At 41.3% G+C, this 18516-nt stretch overlaps 1 protein-coding gene across 4 annotated transcripts in view; it reads left to right on the top strand.

Annotated features, from left to right (window-relative positions):
- The window catches only part of LOC109925260 (sodium channel protein type 8 subunit alpha-like), a 186484-nt gene that overhangs the window by 78098 nt on the left and 89870 nt on the right, over positions 1 to 18516 (top strand). For all 4 annotated transcript variants that reach the window (XM_048618898.1, XM_048618899.1, XM_048618897.1 and 1 more), the window contains exon 7: positions 10695 to 10922. In XM_048618898.1, coding sequence (XP_048474855.1) covers positions 10695 to 10922 — 228 coding nt within the window. The remainder of the gene's footprint in view (positions 1 to 10694; positions 10923 to 18516) is intronic.

The raw sequence follows: 18516 nt of genomic DNA on the forward strand, positions 1-18516 counted from the left end.
ATGGAATTCCTTGCCCAGTGAAGTAGTTGACGCTACTTCAGTAAACGTTTCTAAAAAAAATCGTAGATTTTTTTGAACAATAAAGGAATTAAGGGATACGGTGAGAACGCGGGTAAGTGGATCTGAGTCCACGAAAGGATCAGCCATGACCTTATTGAATGGCGGAGCAGGCTCGAAGGGCCAGACGGCCTACTCCTGCTCCTAGTTCTTATGTTCTTATATCTCAGCTGTGGCGATGCAATTTGTCAAAATGTGAGCAGAGGTTTCAGAGCCGGTTGATGGATGTTGGTTAACCTGAAGCTTCTGCAGTGAGAAGGAAGCTCTTGCTAAAGAAAATTGTTTTTCTGCTTTGAAGTTACAAGGCATCAATCAGGCGTGTAAAAGCCACCAAAAAGAGCTGCATCATTGTAATAATGTTGAGTTAATATAGCATGGTGTGGATTGATAACATAGAGTGGCGGAGGTATGTGCTCCTCTAAGTACTCTTCCTTTTATTTGCTTTTTTTCAAAAGCTTGTATGATGTTACACTTGTAACTTATAAAGAACAAGAGAAATTTTGAGGAGCACTGATAAGATAGGGAAAGTTATGACATAGAGTTTGAAGATTAGCCATGAGGCAACAGTCACTTTTCAGCTGTCATGCCATTTTGTTTCTATCCTGTTCAGAAATGTGCCTGGTTCTGCCAGGCAGTGCTACCTTCTGTTTATCTGCCAGGTCAATCAATTAGGTTTTGAAAGTCCCCTTAAGAGTGCTAGGGACAAATCTGGCACCTGCAGGAAGTTCTTTGAAGTTTCCAGGGCCATGTCTTAAATACTGTGCAGAAACTGATGTTTTCCTTCTCCTGTGTTTCTTTCTAATACCACACCCAAATATTTGTTGCCTTTATCCATTTCTGGACAGATCTCCCAATTTTGTCACAACTCCCTGGGTAGCACACTGGAAGTCAACCCTGGCTATTCCCAGAGTCATCACAAAAGTGAGATTTTAAAATAATTAAACAAGTCTACAAAACTAGAAAAGCAGGTCAGCATTCTTCACTATATCTGCTGAGTTGCTTCTTGCTGATCAGAAGGTTTGCCTCTTAGCCTTCCTATTTTGACTGCTTCCACTGGTTTGCAAGAGGCACAGAGTGACGGTTTCACTTATAAAAGGACTCTTATTTTCAATTAAAAGTCACAGTTTGCAATAACTCTGAAGGAAAGGTGAACTGGTTTCTTCAGGCTTAAAGTGGATTTTGACTGCAGAGAACAGAGAGATAGCTCCTGAGCTAGTGTAGAGATTCAAATCACTTCCCTGGATCTTGTTTCCAGCTCCAAATCCTTCATAAGGGAAGGCACTGGCTGAGTGGTATTGTTGCTGGACTGTTAATCCAGATACTCGGGTAATGTTCTGGGGACCTAGGTTCGAATACTACCACGGTACAGCATGGAATTTAAATTCAATTTTAAAAATTCGGAATTAAGATTCTAATGTCAATTGCCAGAAAAACCATTCTGGTTCAATAATGTCCTTTAGGGAAGGAAACTTCCTTACCTGGTCTGGCCTACATGTGACTCCAGATCACACAGCAATTTGGTTGACTCTTAAACTGCCATCTGGGTAACTAGGAATGGGCAATAAATGCTGGCCTCATCCCTTGAATGAATAAAATTTAAAAATATTACCTGAGAACCAATCATACAGTTGTTGGCAGGCAAGAGGGCTTTGTCATCGATAACTGGTCACTACTCCATTGACCAATCAACGTCTTGTTGCCAACCACTGTTGCATCTAACCTAGCCCCTCAGGTCCAGTTTGTCTGCAACCCAAACTATGATTGCTTTGTATTCAAGCAGCTGTTTAAACAGTGCTTGCCATGAGTATCAGATTACTTCTTTTCAAAACGTGCAGCGATCCTTTAAAACTCTAGTTTAAAAAAAGTTACATCTCCTTTCAGCCTACAATTTCTAAAAGCACAAAAATAAAATACACTGCCTTTACAAATGCACGAGTTGTTAGAGGACTCTCCCCATCGGAAGTTAGTATAGTGAGACCACAATGTCAATGTTTAAGTGTGTGTTTGTCGCACTTCAGGCTTGGCAAGGGTTTTTGAGGTGCAGTGGTACAGTCTCTATCTTTGAGCCAAGTGATCTGGCTTCAAGTCCCACCTGCTCCAATGGTGTGTTGTAACATCTCTGAATTGGTTGATTAGAAAATACCTAGACTCCAGGCTTTGAGCACCTCATCTAGGTTGGTATTTTGATGAAGGACTGCTGTATTGTAGGAAGTGCTGTCCTTTGCTGAGATGTTAAGTAATTTATTAGTTGTGTTGATTTTGAGAAGATCCCATTGCAATATATTAAAAAACAGGCAGTTCCTTTGGTGTCTTGGTCAACATTCCTCCCTCAGCTAACACAACTAGAAAACACTAGTTGATTCTTCACCTCTGTGCCATTTGTGAGATTTTATTTTGGAAAATGCAGCAGCCATTTTGTGCACAGTAAGTCACCCCACATATTAAGTTATAGAGTCATAGCGGTCTACAGCATGCAAACAGGCCCTTTGGCCCAATCTGCCCATGCCGCCCAGTTTTTACAATTTAAACTAGTCCCATTTGCCTGTGTTTGGTCCATATACGTCCATACCTATCCCATCCATGTATCTGTCTAAATGTTTCTTAAATCACAAAATTATATTTACTCCCACCACTACCTCTGGCAGCCCGTTCCAGGCACTCACTACCCTCTGTATGAAAAATTTGCCCCTCTGGACTCCTTTGTATCTCCCCCTTCTCATCTTAAACTTACCATGGGGAGAAGCTGTTGGCTATCTACCTTATCTATACCTGTCATGATTTTAAATACCTCTATAAGGTCACCCCTCAGTCTCCTACGCTGCAATGAAAAAGTTCCAGCTGATCCAACCTCCCCTTATAACTCAAGCCTTCCACTCGAGGTAGCATCCTAGTAAATCTTTTCTGCACTCTTTCTAGTTTAATAATATCCTTTCTATTGTAGGATGACCAGAACTGCACGCAGCACTCCAAATGTGGCCTCACTAACATCTTGTACAGCTACAAAAAAGATGTCCCAACTCCTATATTTAATGCTTTGACTGATGAAAGTTGGCATGATGAAAGCCACTTTCATCACCCTGTCTACCTATGACTCCATTTTCAAGGAGCTATGAACCTGGATCTCTTTATCTCCCCAGGGCCCTACCAGTGACTGTGTTAGTCCTGCCCTGGTTTGCCTTACCAAAGTGTAACACCTTGCATTTATCTAAATTAAACTCCATCTGCCATTCCTCAGTTCACTGGGCCAGTTGATCAAGATCTGGCTGCATTCCCAGATAACCTCCTTCACTGTCCACTATACCACCAATCTTGGTGTCATCCGCAGATTCACTAACCGTGCCTCCTAAATTCTCATCCAAATCATTTACTTAAATGATGAATAACAGTGGACCCAGCACCAATCCCTGTGGCACACTGCTGGTCATAGACCTCCATCCTAAAAAAACCTCTACCACCAGTTGCAGGGGGAGAGCTGGCATAGTAGTAATATCACTGGACTCATAATCCAGAGCTCCAGGCTAAATTTCTGGGCATGTAGGTTCAAATCCCCCTGTGTCAGATGTGGATTTGAATTTGCTAGTATTCTGGAATTTAAAAAAAAAGGCTGGTTGAATGGTGCCCATTTTAACCACTGTTTATTATCATTAAAAACCCATCTCATTCATTAATGTCCTTTAGGGAAGGAAATCTACCAACCCTACTGGCCTGGCCTACATGTGACTCCAGACCCACAGCAATGTGGTCTTAAATTCCCTCTGGGCACTTAGGGATGGGAAACAAATAGTGCCCACATCCTATGTGCAATGTTTTTTTTTAATACAGCCCTTTGAGATGGCTCGGAGGAATATAACAAGATAGATGCTGTTTAAAAACAGTGCATTCTTGATGTTATTTTAAAATATTGGGCAGAGGTTTGCTCAAGCTATCTTCAGAATGTAATTTTGGACCTTGTTGGTGACTTTAAATGAATTTCTTTTCCACCCACAAAGAGTCACATCTCTAATGACAATTTATAATTTGCCAAATCCACATTTGCACTCTGTCTGGACTTTTTGCCCAATCTCGACTCTAATAGACATTCGTCTGCAAATTGCAACCAGTATATACATTAAATGCAGTGATTTTATAAAGAGTCTGGTTCAGCAGTAGGTAGTGGTTTTAAACCAGCACTTGCATAGACTGATGCAAAGCAAGCAAACTCTATTGGAAGTGTTCGCTGTAGAAGTGAATATAGTCAGAACTCTCCTCTCCAATGTCCAAATGTTTGTTACATTTTCATGCTTTATCGAGTTATCCATTACACCAATGTGCCATTTAGTAAAGTACAAAAGATTTATGAGGCAGTCTTAAAGAGGCTGTTTCTGGTGTAACCTGAAAGTATTAGGAGGTGCACTGTTTAAGACAACTTTGCATGATTTGTTAAAATGTGAAGCATGGCACTGTCAGTGAATTATGCCATTACTTTGCATCAGTGTAAGCCAGATACAGCTTCATGTCACTGCAGGAGATGCAGAGGTTGGAGTGGTGAAAAAAAAAATTCTCCTGTTTGGAGCTAAGCTCTGGGATGGTGGGAAATCTACTCTCCCTACACGTCTACCCCTATCCCAGCCCTGACCTAAGTTCCTAAGGTCAGGCCTCGTTGCACATATGTGACTGGCTCATGTCAGGATTCCTACCATCAGGCAGGATCTTACCAGAATGAGCAACAGAACATGAATGGTGTTGCACTGGGTACAACAGTATAACACCAGAAGAGGCAATGAGGAACCTTTTAAGGTGCAGAATTGTCCTCCAAGTCAGAAGGAAGTCTCCCAATGTAGGCTTTGTCAAAGGCAGGCGTCAGTTTGACGCCTGGAGTTAATAGTTCCTTCACAGCAATTCAGAAAAGACGGTATAACTCCCGATTTGGGTCCTGAACAGATTGTGAAGGTGAACCCCTTGAAGGCTGCAACCCTGTCTTGGTTAGATTTGACATGAAGCATAAATGAAGTGGTTTGTCAAACCTGATTTTATAAAAGCATGCTGTAGGGACCTAGTCTCCTTGGGCACCTGATGAATTAATGGCTGGGAGCAGAGATCTTCACATGGTAAAAGGAACAAATGTGCAGATTGTGCCTGTTGACATGAAGATTCAACAAGTAGCTGTGTGACAGTATTAAGGAGGGACTACCTTGTTTGGAAGCTTTAACTCTAAGTATCAAAGTCAGCTTATGGTGTAAATGCAGCTTGTGCCCTGCATCAGTGGATCATAGGCACAGACTAGTGTGAGCATCTGTTGCTGGTTCAATTGTTTCCACAATAATATAATGTCAATGAGATGGTTAATTGAGGTTAAATGAATAAATGTGGCTTCATTCATACTTGGTGCAAATTGACAAATTCAACTTCTGCAAACCAGATTGTAAAAAATGGCTGATTTGTAACTGCTTCAATTGTTTTAATTCTCAATTTCCCTCTTGAGGAAGCTCAAAGGGCCAGAAGCTTCTACTTTTCTGGAGTGTTTTATGGTGTTTGCATTTCTCTAATTGCGACACCAGTGCTATTACATTTAACCTATACAGATTTTAAACATACAGGAGTGCTATGTGGCAGAGGAAGATGGATATTAATGCTGTGCCACAACTATTCCTACAATTTGTTGATGTTTTGCTGTTGCTTCTGCTTCCAGTTCTTTCTTTAAGTTGTGATGGAGTTGATTGATATAAAGAAGTGAAGTATTTTGAGAATTTTTGTTGCATATATCAAATTCTCAAAGACATGCCTTCAGTTAGGTGTAGGCCACATGTCCTCACTAAGGGGAGGCAACAGCCCAGTGGCTTTCTCTGACAATTAATCTCGATCAGTAATGTTCTGGGGACCTGGGCTTGACAAGTGGTGGAATTTGAATTCAATTGAAAATCTGAAATTAAGAGTCTAATGATGACCGTGAAACTGGTGTTGATCGTCTTCTGGTTCACTCATGTCCTTCAGGGAAGGAAATCTGCCATCACAGAGTCATACAGCATAGAAACAGACCCTTCACTCCAACTCATCCATGCCAACCAAGTTTCCCAAACTAAACTAGTCCCAGTTGCCTGCGTTTGGCCCATATCCTGCTAAACCTTTCCTATCCACGTACCTATCCAAATGTCTTTTAAATATTGTAACTGTGCCAGCATTTACCACTTCCTCTGGCAGTTCAATTCACATACAAACCACCCTCTGTGTGGAAAAAGTTACCCCTCAAATTCCCTTTAAATCTTTTTCCTCTCACCTTAAATATATGCCCTCTAGTTTTGAACTCCCCTACCCTAGGGAGAAACCTTTTGCTATTCATCTTATCTATGCCCCTCATAATTTTGTAAACGTTTATAAGGGTCACCCTCAACTTCTTACATTCCATTTGGAAAAACGTCCCAGCCTAACTGGCCTCTCCTTATAACTCAAACCCTCCAGTCCTGGGTAACATCCCGGTAAATTTTTTCTGAACCCTCTCCAATTTAATAATATCTTTCCTATAGCAGGGCAACCAGAACCGTACTGCACACAGTACTCCAAAAGTGGCCTCACCAACGTCCTGTACAACTGCAATAAGATATCCCAACTCCTATACTCAGTGGTCTGAGCAATAAAGGCAAGCATGCCAAATGCCTTCTTTACCTGTGCTGCAACTTTCAAAGAACTATGTACCTGAACCCCTAGGTCTTTCTGTTCAACAACATTCCCCAGAGCCCTACCATAAACTGTGTAAGTCCTGCCCTTGTTTGTCTTACCAAAATACAATACTTCACATTTATCCAAATTAGATTCCATCTGCCAGTCCTCAGCCCATTGGCCCAATTGATAAAGATCCTTTTGTAATCTTAGATGACCTTCTTCGCTGTCCACTACACCACCAATTTTGGTGTCATCCGCAGACTTACCAACCATGCCTCCTATATTCTTATCTAAATCAAACAACAGTGGACCCAGCACCAATCCCTGCAGCACACCGCTGGTCACAGACCTCCAGTCCGAAAAACAACCCTCCACCACCACCCTCTGTCTCCCACCATCAAGCCAATTTTATATCCAGTTGGCAAGCTCTCCCTGAATTGCTTGTGCTCTAACTTTGCTAACCAGTCTACCATGAAAAACCTTGTCAAAGGCTTCACTAACGTCCATGTAAACAACATCTACCGCTCTTCCCTCATCTATTTTCATGGTCACGACCTCAAAAAACTCAATCAAGTTTGTGAGACACAATTTCCCATGCAGACTATCCCTCATCAGTCCTCACCTCTCCAAATGCACGTAAATCCTGTCTCTCAGAATCCCCTCCAACAACTTACCTACCACTGATGTCAGACTCACTAGTCTATAGTTCCCAGGCTTCTCCTTACATCCTTTCTTAAATAAAGGCACAACATTAGCCACCCTCTAGTCCTCTGGCACCTCACCCATGGCTGTTGATGATACAAATATCTCTGCTAGGGGCCCTGCAATTTCTTCCCTTGCTTCCCACACCGTCCTGGGATACACCTGATCAGGTCCTGGAGATTTATCTACCTTTAGGTTTCTTAAGACCTCCAGCTCTCCTCTTCTGTAATGTGGACTGTTTTCAAGGCATCAGTATTTATTTCCCTGAGTTCCCTAGCCTCCATGTCTTTCTCCACAATAGATACTGACGCAAAATATTAATTTAGTATCTCTCCAATCTCCTGTGGTTCCACACGTCGACGACCTCGTTGATCTTTGAAGGGTACTATTCTCTTCCTACTTGCTGTTTTGCTCTTAATGTACTTGTAGAATTTCATTGGATTATCCTTAACCTTATCTGCCAAGGCTATTTCGTATGTCCTTTTTGCCCTCCTGATTTCCCTCTTAAGAATGCTCCTCCTCCTCTTACAATCTTCAGGAGAGTCACTTGATCCCAGTTGTCTATATCTGACGTATGCCTGCTCCTCATTCTTGACCAGAGCCTCAAAATCACTATTCATCTATTGTTCCCTACTCCTACCTGGTCTGACCTACATGTGATACCAGACCCACAGCAATGCAGTTGATTCTTAACTGCCCTCTGGACAATTGGTGTTGGGCGAGAAATGATGCCAGCATCTTGTGAATGATTAAAAAAAATACATAGTTGTACCTGTTTAAAGTGACTCGATCCTCCATATGAGTGCAAAATCATATTTCGATAGGATGTACCTGATTATGCTGCAGAGAATCTTCACTTATGCTGCTACTGAGCTTAAAGTGAGGTCTGCCTTTCTGCTTTTAGGCTAACAGTTATAATTGTGAGTCTGCAAAAACTGCATACCCTTGTTCCAAATAATCCTGTCAACAGTTCTAGTGGAGGTATCGAATCTGTTTACTAGGCCTGAGCTAATACGCATGCCTACAATATAGCATAACCAAGTATAATTTGATTTGATCCCTCCTAAAGAGTGGAGATAAGTTCAGTCCGAGCAAAAACAAGGTATATATGCCTTAGTGCTCATTACTGTTTGCTGGTATGCTTTCCATACTTATTTTTTAGGGACCTTTTATTGAATTTAGCTCATTCACCAGCAGAAGGCTTATGCTATAATTTGAACAAATAGTGCCGCTGATGACATTAACAGAACATTTAATCAGTACCAGGCTGTAAGATTGCTTTTTTTAAATACTCGGAATGAAATGGACTGAGCAGTTTCTACTGTGGAAGATTGTCACTGAAGAGCGTAAAGTTGGGACGGGTTGTAAAGATCATGGCAAGCAGTAGCAGTTTCTGGTTAACTCATCCCCAAAGCTATTGAGGCTTAATGTGTCACACTCATGTTTCGCATTCTCTGGATTCAACGCATGCAGCTGAATGGAGATTTAAGCAAAATTACAAAACTATCAGCAGTTCAAAATTAACTTCTCAATAGGTCGGGCTTGTGTACCAGATTCTGAGCTCTCTGCATTTGGAGCAACTATCTGGTGAAAGCGTTAATGGCCATGCAGTAAATAAGATTTTAGTGGGCTAGTAAATAATTCCACTAACCTTAACTCAGTTGCTAATTTCTGTTGAGTTATTTGATTTTATTTAGTATCAGTGTCCCTGGACTAGGGAAGAGAACAATCACCAGGCAAGGTTTTCACTGCCCAGTGGCTGCTAAAGGAAAATTGCCTGTGAGGTGCTGTCAGGTGAGGATCGAACTTGGCTTTTCTGTGGTGTGTCTGTGGTCCAAGGGTCTGCTGCCACTCACTGCCAAGGCTTGGGTGAAGAATGTCTGCTTTGGTGAAGTACTGGAGAACTGCCTTCGTTAGCGTGAAGGAACTTTTTGTTTTGAACTAGAGGTAACGTTCAGTTTTTATGTTGTTACTGTGGGTGAATTCAAAGTTGAGCAGAATTTGGACTTGGGATAATAAGAAAGCTTGCAGGAATGATGACTACAATGGTAATGAGAAAGACAATAAAGATAAAAACTTTGCAATGGATAAAGGGGGTTTTGAGATGAGAGGGTAAACGCCTATCAAACTGTTAGCAACTGGCTACTCAAGTCACAAAGTCACTGCAGCACAGGAAGGAAGGCTATTTGGCCCGTCAGGTTCATGCTGGACTACTGTGCCAGTACTGTAGTCAAAGTGATGATTACAAAAGCCCACGTTATGTTGCTCCAAGTATCTTGTCCACATTGCACTGGAACAACTTGATCAACACGATCAACACATAGATTCTGAAAAGTCAGTAAATAGTTGAAATACAAACCCTGTTCACCATTTAGTGTGAAGCATGAAACTCACTCAACAACACTGAACAATGTGGGTGAATTAAAGTCAGTCTGAAATTACATAATTAATCATTTCAGTTCAGCTTCCATATTTTGAATTATTGCATCAACCATCTTGAAAGTACATTAACCTTTGGTGCATTATAACTTGTTTGAATTGTTCATTTGAGTTTTCAGTTATCTGATGTGGCAAACAGGTACTTTGGAACAACTGGGTTGTAGTATGGGAAGGATGTTGTAGCTATACAATAGAAGTTCAAAGTGGAAACAGTAGAATTTATTCTATGTATGCCAATGGATGAGTGCTACCTGATAAGATATGCAAGTTCACATTTTCTAGATTAATTTTTATTTTGTTTCTCAGTGAGATCTGTTAGTGCATGGGTATGGAATGTGTTATGATTTCAGTTACCTTATTTTAGTATCAAACATTTCAGGCCCAGTGCATCACGATTTGATGTAAAACAAAGCTGTTTCTTCAACAGTCTATTTCACCTCACACTTTGAAACTCATACTCCACTAATGTGGCATTTCCCCATGTCCCAAACCAGCCATCATATCTTTTCTGAGCAAATTACAGTGAAATCCATTGCTCATAGGATAGCTGGTCCCAGGCTTGCTGACTATTTGCCCTGCTGTTAGCTATTAATATTGCTGCAATTGTGCCTGGTAAGTCAACTAACAATAACCAGTTGTTAGTGACCATTAAAAATTGTCTCCACCACAAGCTTTTTCAACAGCCCTTTTGGTTTTGAGCTCAAGCATTATTACTAATTCCATTGACATGGTTTGCATTCAACACTGCTTGCTTTCCTGCATGAACTTTTTCTGGAATGTGATTTCTGTTCTTTTTGTGAACACGTGAGATGAGTGGTCACCCAGAATACGGGTATAACAGTGTATGTTTATTTCTGCAGGCCTGAAGACCATTGTGGGTGCTCTAATCCAATCTGTGAAGAAGCTGTCTGATGTAATGATTTTGACTGTATTCTGCCTGAGTGTCTTTGCCCTTATCGGACTCCAGTTGTTTATGGGCAACTTGAGGCACAAGTGTGTCATTTGGCCACCCAATCCAACGTATCTAAATGCCACAGATGAAAATGGAACAGAGATTTTTGACTTTAATGACTACATTATGAACGACAGTAAGCATTGAATAATCCATATTTCTGGCTTATGTGAAGGAAAACAATGTTTTCCAGTTCACTGGTGGTTTGATGTCATAAATTATTGCTTATTCTGTTAGAAGGAAATTATTGGCAGTGTAATGGCATGATCAGTTGGTATGTCAATGTGCAGTACCTTCCATTGAGTTGACCTTTGTGTCTTGATTTCTCCCATTGAGAATCTTGATTTTAGATAGTGCTGTATGTTACCTTTTAAAAACAGAGAAAGACACTAGACCCAACAAGACTGTTATAAGCTTCACTTGCCCATCTTTTCATTGAATTCTTCAACCCTGGAAACAATCTCATTGTCTTTTGAGCATTGTTCTTGTTTTTCACCCTCTGCCTCGATGACCCTTTTTGCTACCATATTTTACAGCTCTGTTGCTCTTTCGCTTGGCAAATTTTGTGCAAATTTCCTTCTTCCTCATTTGTATCACCAGGTGCTTGCATCCTACGCGCAACAGTGAACGATTTAGTGGATGGATGTGTCAATAACAGTACATTAAAGTGTTTGTGTGAAATTCTTTTATCCACTAAAAGCCACAAACATGGAGGACTCATCCAGACACTAGAGAGAGAACTAGAAATAAGCAGTTGAATTAGCAGACAGGCAAGACATTTGTAACCATATCAAAGACTTTTGTCTTGAAATTAAAGAATTCACTTATATAAGAAGCAAACCTGTCATTTTTGGTTCTAAATGAGGTTTCAAAATATTCATTAGTGATTTGTAGATCATTTGGGAGGAGTTCAGGATGAGTTTACATTTTCCCTGATGACCAGGGAGTCCAGAACTAGGATACATGGTAGACTATTTAGGACTGCAATGAGGAGAAATTTCTTCACCTAGAGCGTGGGAATCCTGTGGAATTCTCTGCCACAGAAAGTGGTTGAAGCCAAAACATTGAATGTTTTCAAGAAGGAGTTCAATATAGTTCTTAGGGCTGAAGGGATCAAGGGTATAGGGCGAAAGTGGGACCAGAAGACTGAGTTGGATGATCAGCCATGATCATATTGAATGGCAGAGCAGGCCTGAAGGGTCGATTGGTTGCCTCCTACTCCTTTTTTCTATGTCCAGAATGTAGGAGTGTGGCCAACTGCTGGTCTGCATGCTTTGTGTAGCTGCAAAGCTCCTTGCGTCTGAAATGAGCCACTGATCATGGGTTCAGGGTCTAGGCCCGAAACGTCAGCCTTTCTGCTCCTATGATGCTGCTTAGCCTGCTGTGTTCATCCAGCTCTGCACCTTGTTGTCATGGGTTCAGGGTAAGCTAGTTGACCCAAGAAATTAGACTGTTTTGTTAGGAACGTGGATTGCCTTGTGTTGCCCCAATTTGATCTACATAATAACAATACCTCAGTCCATTCAGAGTTGGGGGAATGAATGAAACAGTTTGATTATGCCATGATTTGTTTTAACATCAGGAAAAGGAAAGGAAAACTAAAAAATAAATTGAAGGCAGGCACTTAACAGATTTAATATCAGTCAGCAAAATGGTAATAACGAAAGTAATGACACTGAAGATTGGCAAATTTCCAGAATGTGATGAGTTTCGACCAAAGCTTAATAAAACAAATAAGTAAGGAAATTGTAGTTGCCTTAGTCATAATCTTCCAAAAGACCCTTGGTTCAGGAAATGTTCCTTGATGTGGGAGATTGTCATTGTCACTCCATGGTTTCAGTAGGGTTAGGAACGAGTACACTGCAAGTTATAAACCCATTAGTTTGATATCTAGTATCTGGAAGATACTAGAATCTGCAATTTGAAATGGTGATTATGTATTTGGGAGAAAACAATTGTGTATGATTGAATTTTTTGAGGAGGTCACAAATATGGTGGATTCATATTACTTATCTGAAGTTTCAGAAAACTTCATACAAGTTTACACACAAGACACTGTTCTCAAAGATCAATGTGAATGGAATTGGAAGTAACCAATTGGCACAGGTTTGGAACTGGGTTGATGATAGGGGACAGAATGTAGGGATAATGGGTACATGCTATAGTTGCCAGCATGTGACCAGTGGTGTCCCTCAGGAAAATGTCCTTGGGCCTTAGGTTTTTCTTTTACTGTAGGTAATAACTGTAAGCAACACTGTAGGTGTACCTGCACCAAATGGACTGCAGAGGTTCAAGAAGGTAGCTCACCACCACCTTATCGAGGGCAATTAGGATGGACAATAAGTGCTAGTCTTGTCAGTTGCATTCAAACCCATGAATGGATATTAAAAATAATGAAGTAATTGAGAGCTGTATATTTGAGTTTGCTGGATAACATGAAGTTGCATGGTACAGAAGTAAACAGCGTATTGAATGCAGGAATTTTCAGAGGGATATTGATAGACTGAGTGGTTGAAACTGTGACAGATGACATTTAATGTGAGGAAGTTTGCAGTCTGTTCAATCATATATTCAAGTCTCATCATTTTCCCTATTACTACTCTGGATCTGAGGAAGTTCTAGCAGGTTTTTTGAACCACTGCAGTCTGTGTGCTGTAAACAGGCTTACAATGCCATTAGGGAGGGAATTTCAGGATTTTGACCCAGCAACACTGAAGGAATGGCAATATATTTCCAAGTCAGGATGGTGAGTGGCTTGGAGGGGAACTTGTACAGGTGGTGGCGTTCCCATGCTTTTAAATGGTTCATAGACTTATAGCCTTTATCTTGACCTTGATACACAAAGAGGCAGACATTTTTCTACGGTTGTAAAGAGCTCTTGTTAGGTCCCATCTGGAATACTGTGTTCAGTTCTGGGTGTTAGACCTCAGGAAGAATATATTGGGTTTGAGAGGGGTGCAGCTAAGATTCACAAGAATGATAACTGGGACTGAAAAAGTTAAGTTTTGACAGCAGGTTGCACAGATTAAGCTTGTCTTCCTGCGAGTATGGAGAACTAAGGAGGACTAAGGGGTGATCATTTTTAGGTGTTTAAGGTGATCTGGTTAGTGGCAAGAACATATTTCCTCTTTGTGGGGAACAGGGAAAGAGAGAGGTGGAAGTTCAGAATAATGGGTAGTAGTGGTGTTACAGATCACCACTTATGTGGAGAGGGCAACAGAGTTAGCGCTTTAAGTCCAGTATGACTCTTCAGAATTGAAAGCTGTTGGAATTTTTTAATATGCGTTTGACATAGACAGATGCCCAGTGCAAAAGATAAAGGAGCTGTTAATGGTGGAGAAAGGGGGAAAAACAAAGAGATGTAAATTGGTGTAAAGGGAGGAAATGAGTCCTGTCTACTGAGAGCAAAGTAAACAAGACAGGTGTCGGGGTGAGGAGGATGGAGACAGAATGTAAGAAGTCCTGGAATGAGACTTGAAACTGAACTCCTGGCTCAGAGTCTAGATTTATGCCACTAGACCTTGAAACATGAGGCATAACTTTTAAACATTGGAGCTAAGCATGATGTCAAGAGAAATTTATTGATATCAAGTGGCGTAGAAACATCCCAACTCTCTCTCTCTGTCTGTCTGTCTCTCTGTCTCTCTCTCTCTTTTCTCTCCACCTGCTCAAGAAAGCTCCAATGTTGGGTCAGATGGAATTTTCAAGATTAAAACGGATAGATTTTTAGCAGAATTATGGGATTATGGATCGAAAATTAGTAAATGGACTTGAGATACAGATCAACCATGATACAATTGAATGCTAGAAAAGGTTCGAGGACATAGCTCTTCATTCAAGTACATTTTGGCAAGCTGCACTGAACCTGAGGGAGCCTTTTTTTTTCTACATCAATAAGTAACAAAGCATAATTTTGCTGATTTTAGCCCTGAAACCAATTAGGGTCAAACGTCTAACTTCTGTTGTTGAACCTAGGTGAAAAAGTTCACCTTCAAGAGCTGCTTGAACTGTGCAAGGCATCTTTTCAAGCCAGATATTGTGCTCGAGGAAGCAAAATCAGTTCTCCTGATTCTGCCAGTCATCTATCAATGGGCTTCGACAAAAAAATATGATCCATTGTAGTGGAGGTACCGACTGATATTAAGAGAGAAAAGTCAACCAAAACAACACAATAAAATGCAGGTTACAGAAGGAGAACCTACTGTATGAAGCTGTAAAAATAATGTATACTTGGTTCCCCATTGACCTGGTAGCATGAGTGTACCAGCATCCATGATTATAATAAATTGTGGAACAGGCTTGGAGGACTGAATGACCTAATCTTGCTCCTTTATTCTATGTTTCTGTGTTTCTTTCATGGGATGTGGGTGCCAATGGCAAGGTCAGTATTTGTTGCCTATTCCAAATTACACTCAAAGATGTTTTGTAATTCACTCGTGGGACATGAGCGTCACTGGCTGGGCCCAGCATTTATTGCCCCCGTCCCAAGTTGCCCCCTTGAGAAGGTGGTGGTGAGCTGCCCTCCTGAACTGCTGCAATTCACCTACTGTAGGTAGACCCACAATGCCATTAGAGAGGGAATCCCAGGACTTTGACTCAGTGGCACTAAAGGAATGGCAATATATTTCCAAGTCAGGATGGTGAGTGGCTTGGAGGGGAACTTGCAGGTCATAGTGTTCCCATGTATCAGCTGCTCTTGTCTTTCATGATGGAAGTGGTTGTGGGTTTGGAAAGTGCTCTCTAAGGATCTTTGGTGAATTTCTGCAATGCATCTTGCAGACAGTACACACTGCTGCTACTGGGCATTGGTGATGGAGGGAGAGGATGTTAGTTGATGCAGTGCCAATCAAGTGAGCTGCTTTATCCTGGATGGTGTCAAGCCTCTTGAGTTGTTGGAGCTGCACCCATCCAGGCAAGTGGGGAGTATTCCATCACACTCCTGACTTGTGCCTTGTAGATAGTGGACAGGCTTTGGGGAGGTGAATTACTCACCGCAGGATTCCGCAGGATTCCTAGCCTCTGACCTGCCCTTGTAGCTTTTGTATTTATATGGCTAGTCCAGGTCAGTTTCTGGTGATTGGTAGCCCTCAGGATGTTGATAGTGGAGGATTCAATGATGGTCATGCTATTGAATGCAAGAAGTGATGGTTAAATTCTCTCTCGTTTGAGATGGTCATTGCCTGACATTCACCTGTCGCAAATGTCACATGCCATTTTTCAGCCCAAGCCTGAAGATGGCGGTGAGTTGTCATCTTGTAGCAATGCAGTCCTTGTGATACAGTTATTACTGAGACTGGCTTTCCTTAAATTTAATTCCAGATTTAACTGAATCTAAATTCCATCAGCTGTTGTGGTGAGATTTGAATCTGTGTCCCTACAGCCTTAGCCTGGGCTTCAGGACCTATAGTTTAGTGGTGGGCGATGGAATCCAATGACAGTAAATGTGAACAGGTGTATTTTAATTTTAAAGAAAGTGATGCCTTGGGCAAAACTGGGTGCTGTGGAAGACTGGAGAGATTTGGGGTTTCTAGTACACAAGACATGAAAAGGAAAACCTCAGGTGGATGAGGTCACAATAGAATAAATGGAATAATTGAAAACTGGAACAGGTCAAGCACACCCGATTGGGAGTAATATTTGTGTAGAAGATAAATAACTGAGACATGGGTGGCATGGTGGCTCAGTGGTTAGCACTGTCGCCTCACGCAGCCAGGGACCTGGGTTTGGTTCCAACCTTGGTGACTGTCTGTATGGAGTTTGTATGTTCTCCTCATGTCTGTGCGGGTTTCCTCCCACAGTCCGAAGATGTGCAGGCTAGGTGCATTGGCCATGCTAAATTGCCTGGTAGTATTCAGGGATGTGCAGGCTAGGTGGGTTAACTCTGGTAAACGCAGGATTACGGGGATGGGCTACGTCTGGGTGGGATGCTGTTCAGAGTGTCAGTGCAGACTCGATGGGCCAAATGACCCCTATCTACACTGTTGTGATTCTGTGAAATTTCCATGCAATTCTATATCTAAGTTACTAGTTTTTGGCGACAGGATTATTCACTGTGAATAAATTCAACATTGCTAAAAAGATATACCTAGTCAAAACTTTCTGTCTTGTCCTCATCAAGACTTAGAAAGGGAACACCAATTTATGTGAGAAGAGGATAGACCATGGTTGGTATGGAAATGCAGCCAGAACTGTTAACTGTCAGTCTTAGCTGATAAACCTTGGACCAGGTGGGTCACGTTTGGTTGGTTGGCCATTGCAGGAGGGATTGGCAGTCTCTTTTTTAAAATAGGTACAGTGTATGGACAAATTCCTTTTGCCTATAAAGAACAGGGTCCTATGTGTGAATAAATGGCTTTATCAGCTCTCTTAAAATAATGAACAAAGGAACACTATACGGGTGTCAGTATTTGCACCATGTAATTTATAGATGTACACAATTTGGAAAACTTGGGTTTGGCCAACTTGAAGTCTGGCACCTCTGGAGTCAAGACACCTATCCTAAGAGAGAGTTTACAAATTGGGAGTGGTAACTCCTCCTGCTCACATCTGCCCAATTTACTGGTTATAGAGTGGCACTTGAAGATTATGACAGTATAGCCCTCAAGGTTCATGGTGAATATAAGGGTCACACATGGTTCTGGCAGGTAGAAGATAATATCTGGAAAAAGGAAAGAATAGAGGGTAAAAGAGGATTGTCAACCAGGTGCTTCTTTTTAGCTAGCTCACATTTTGTGTATTTTAAAAGAAAGAGTGAATTGGACATTCTTATTCAAGGGAATTTGATATTTTGACATTCTTGCAGTTTTTAGTCATTGGCAGAGTTTGACTTTGTCCTGCAGCAGAATGTAATCTTCAAAACAAAGCAGCAACAATTTGCAGAAAGTGCTAACACAGCTAAGGGCACTGGTTTTAGTTTGTATTCTATACAACAAGAAGCTCTAAGCATTACACAGCAAAGCCCAGATCAACTGACATCATATTAAAGCGTAAAACAAGAGTGACCTTTACAGGTCACCTTCTTCAAATATGGGCAGTTAAGAATACGTACCTAACAGTGGTCACTTGTATAATTTTATATATTCTGAGCCAACCTCAAACTTACGACAGTTGGGTTTGTTTTATGTGAAAAGCAGCCTGTCTAAAATGCTTCTTACGTACTGACACTCAGTCAGACGTCACACAACACCAGGTTTTCATCCAACAGGTTTATTTGGAATCACACAAGCTTTTGGAGCGCAGCCCCTTCGTCAGGTGCAGTGAGACAGCAGGCCACACAAGCACAAAGTTTATGGGCAGAGAGATCAAAAAATCATACCACTCGTGTGAGTGGAGTGTCAGATAATAAGTCTCTGCAGGTGACAAGGAGAATAACGTGTTTATAAAGTCAATGTCAGTGCTGTGCTATTATGACAATCAGGCAGAGCCACAGGAAAATACAGAAGGTGACCTCTCAGGTCAGACACTGAACTGTAGGTGTGAGGCTTTGCTCAGAATCTCTCTCAGAGTTTTAACCTGGAATCAGGCTGGTTTTATTCTGAAAGCTGGAATTTATAAGATGCCACACTGACTGACAGTGACTACAAATTGTATGTTTTTTGAACAAAATAGAATGCATCTCCAAGTAAACAAACATCTTGGGATGAAATGATTCACCCCATAGATTTAGGGGTGTGTGTGTAGAAGAATTATAGAATCCCTACAGTGTGGAAACAGGCCCTTCGGCCCAACAA

Source organism: Rhincodon typus, chromosome 41, assembly GCF_021869965.1.
Source record: "Rhincodon typus isolate 14 chromosome 41, sRhiTyp1.1, whole genome shotgun sequence".
In the NCBI taxonomy this organism is placed as follows: domain Eukaryota; kingdom Metazoa; phylum Chordata; class Chondrichthyes; order Orectolobiformes; family Rhincodontidae; genus Rhincodon; species Rhincodon typus.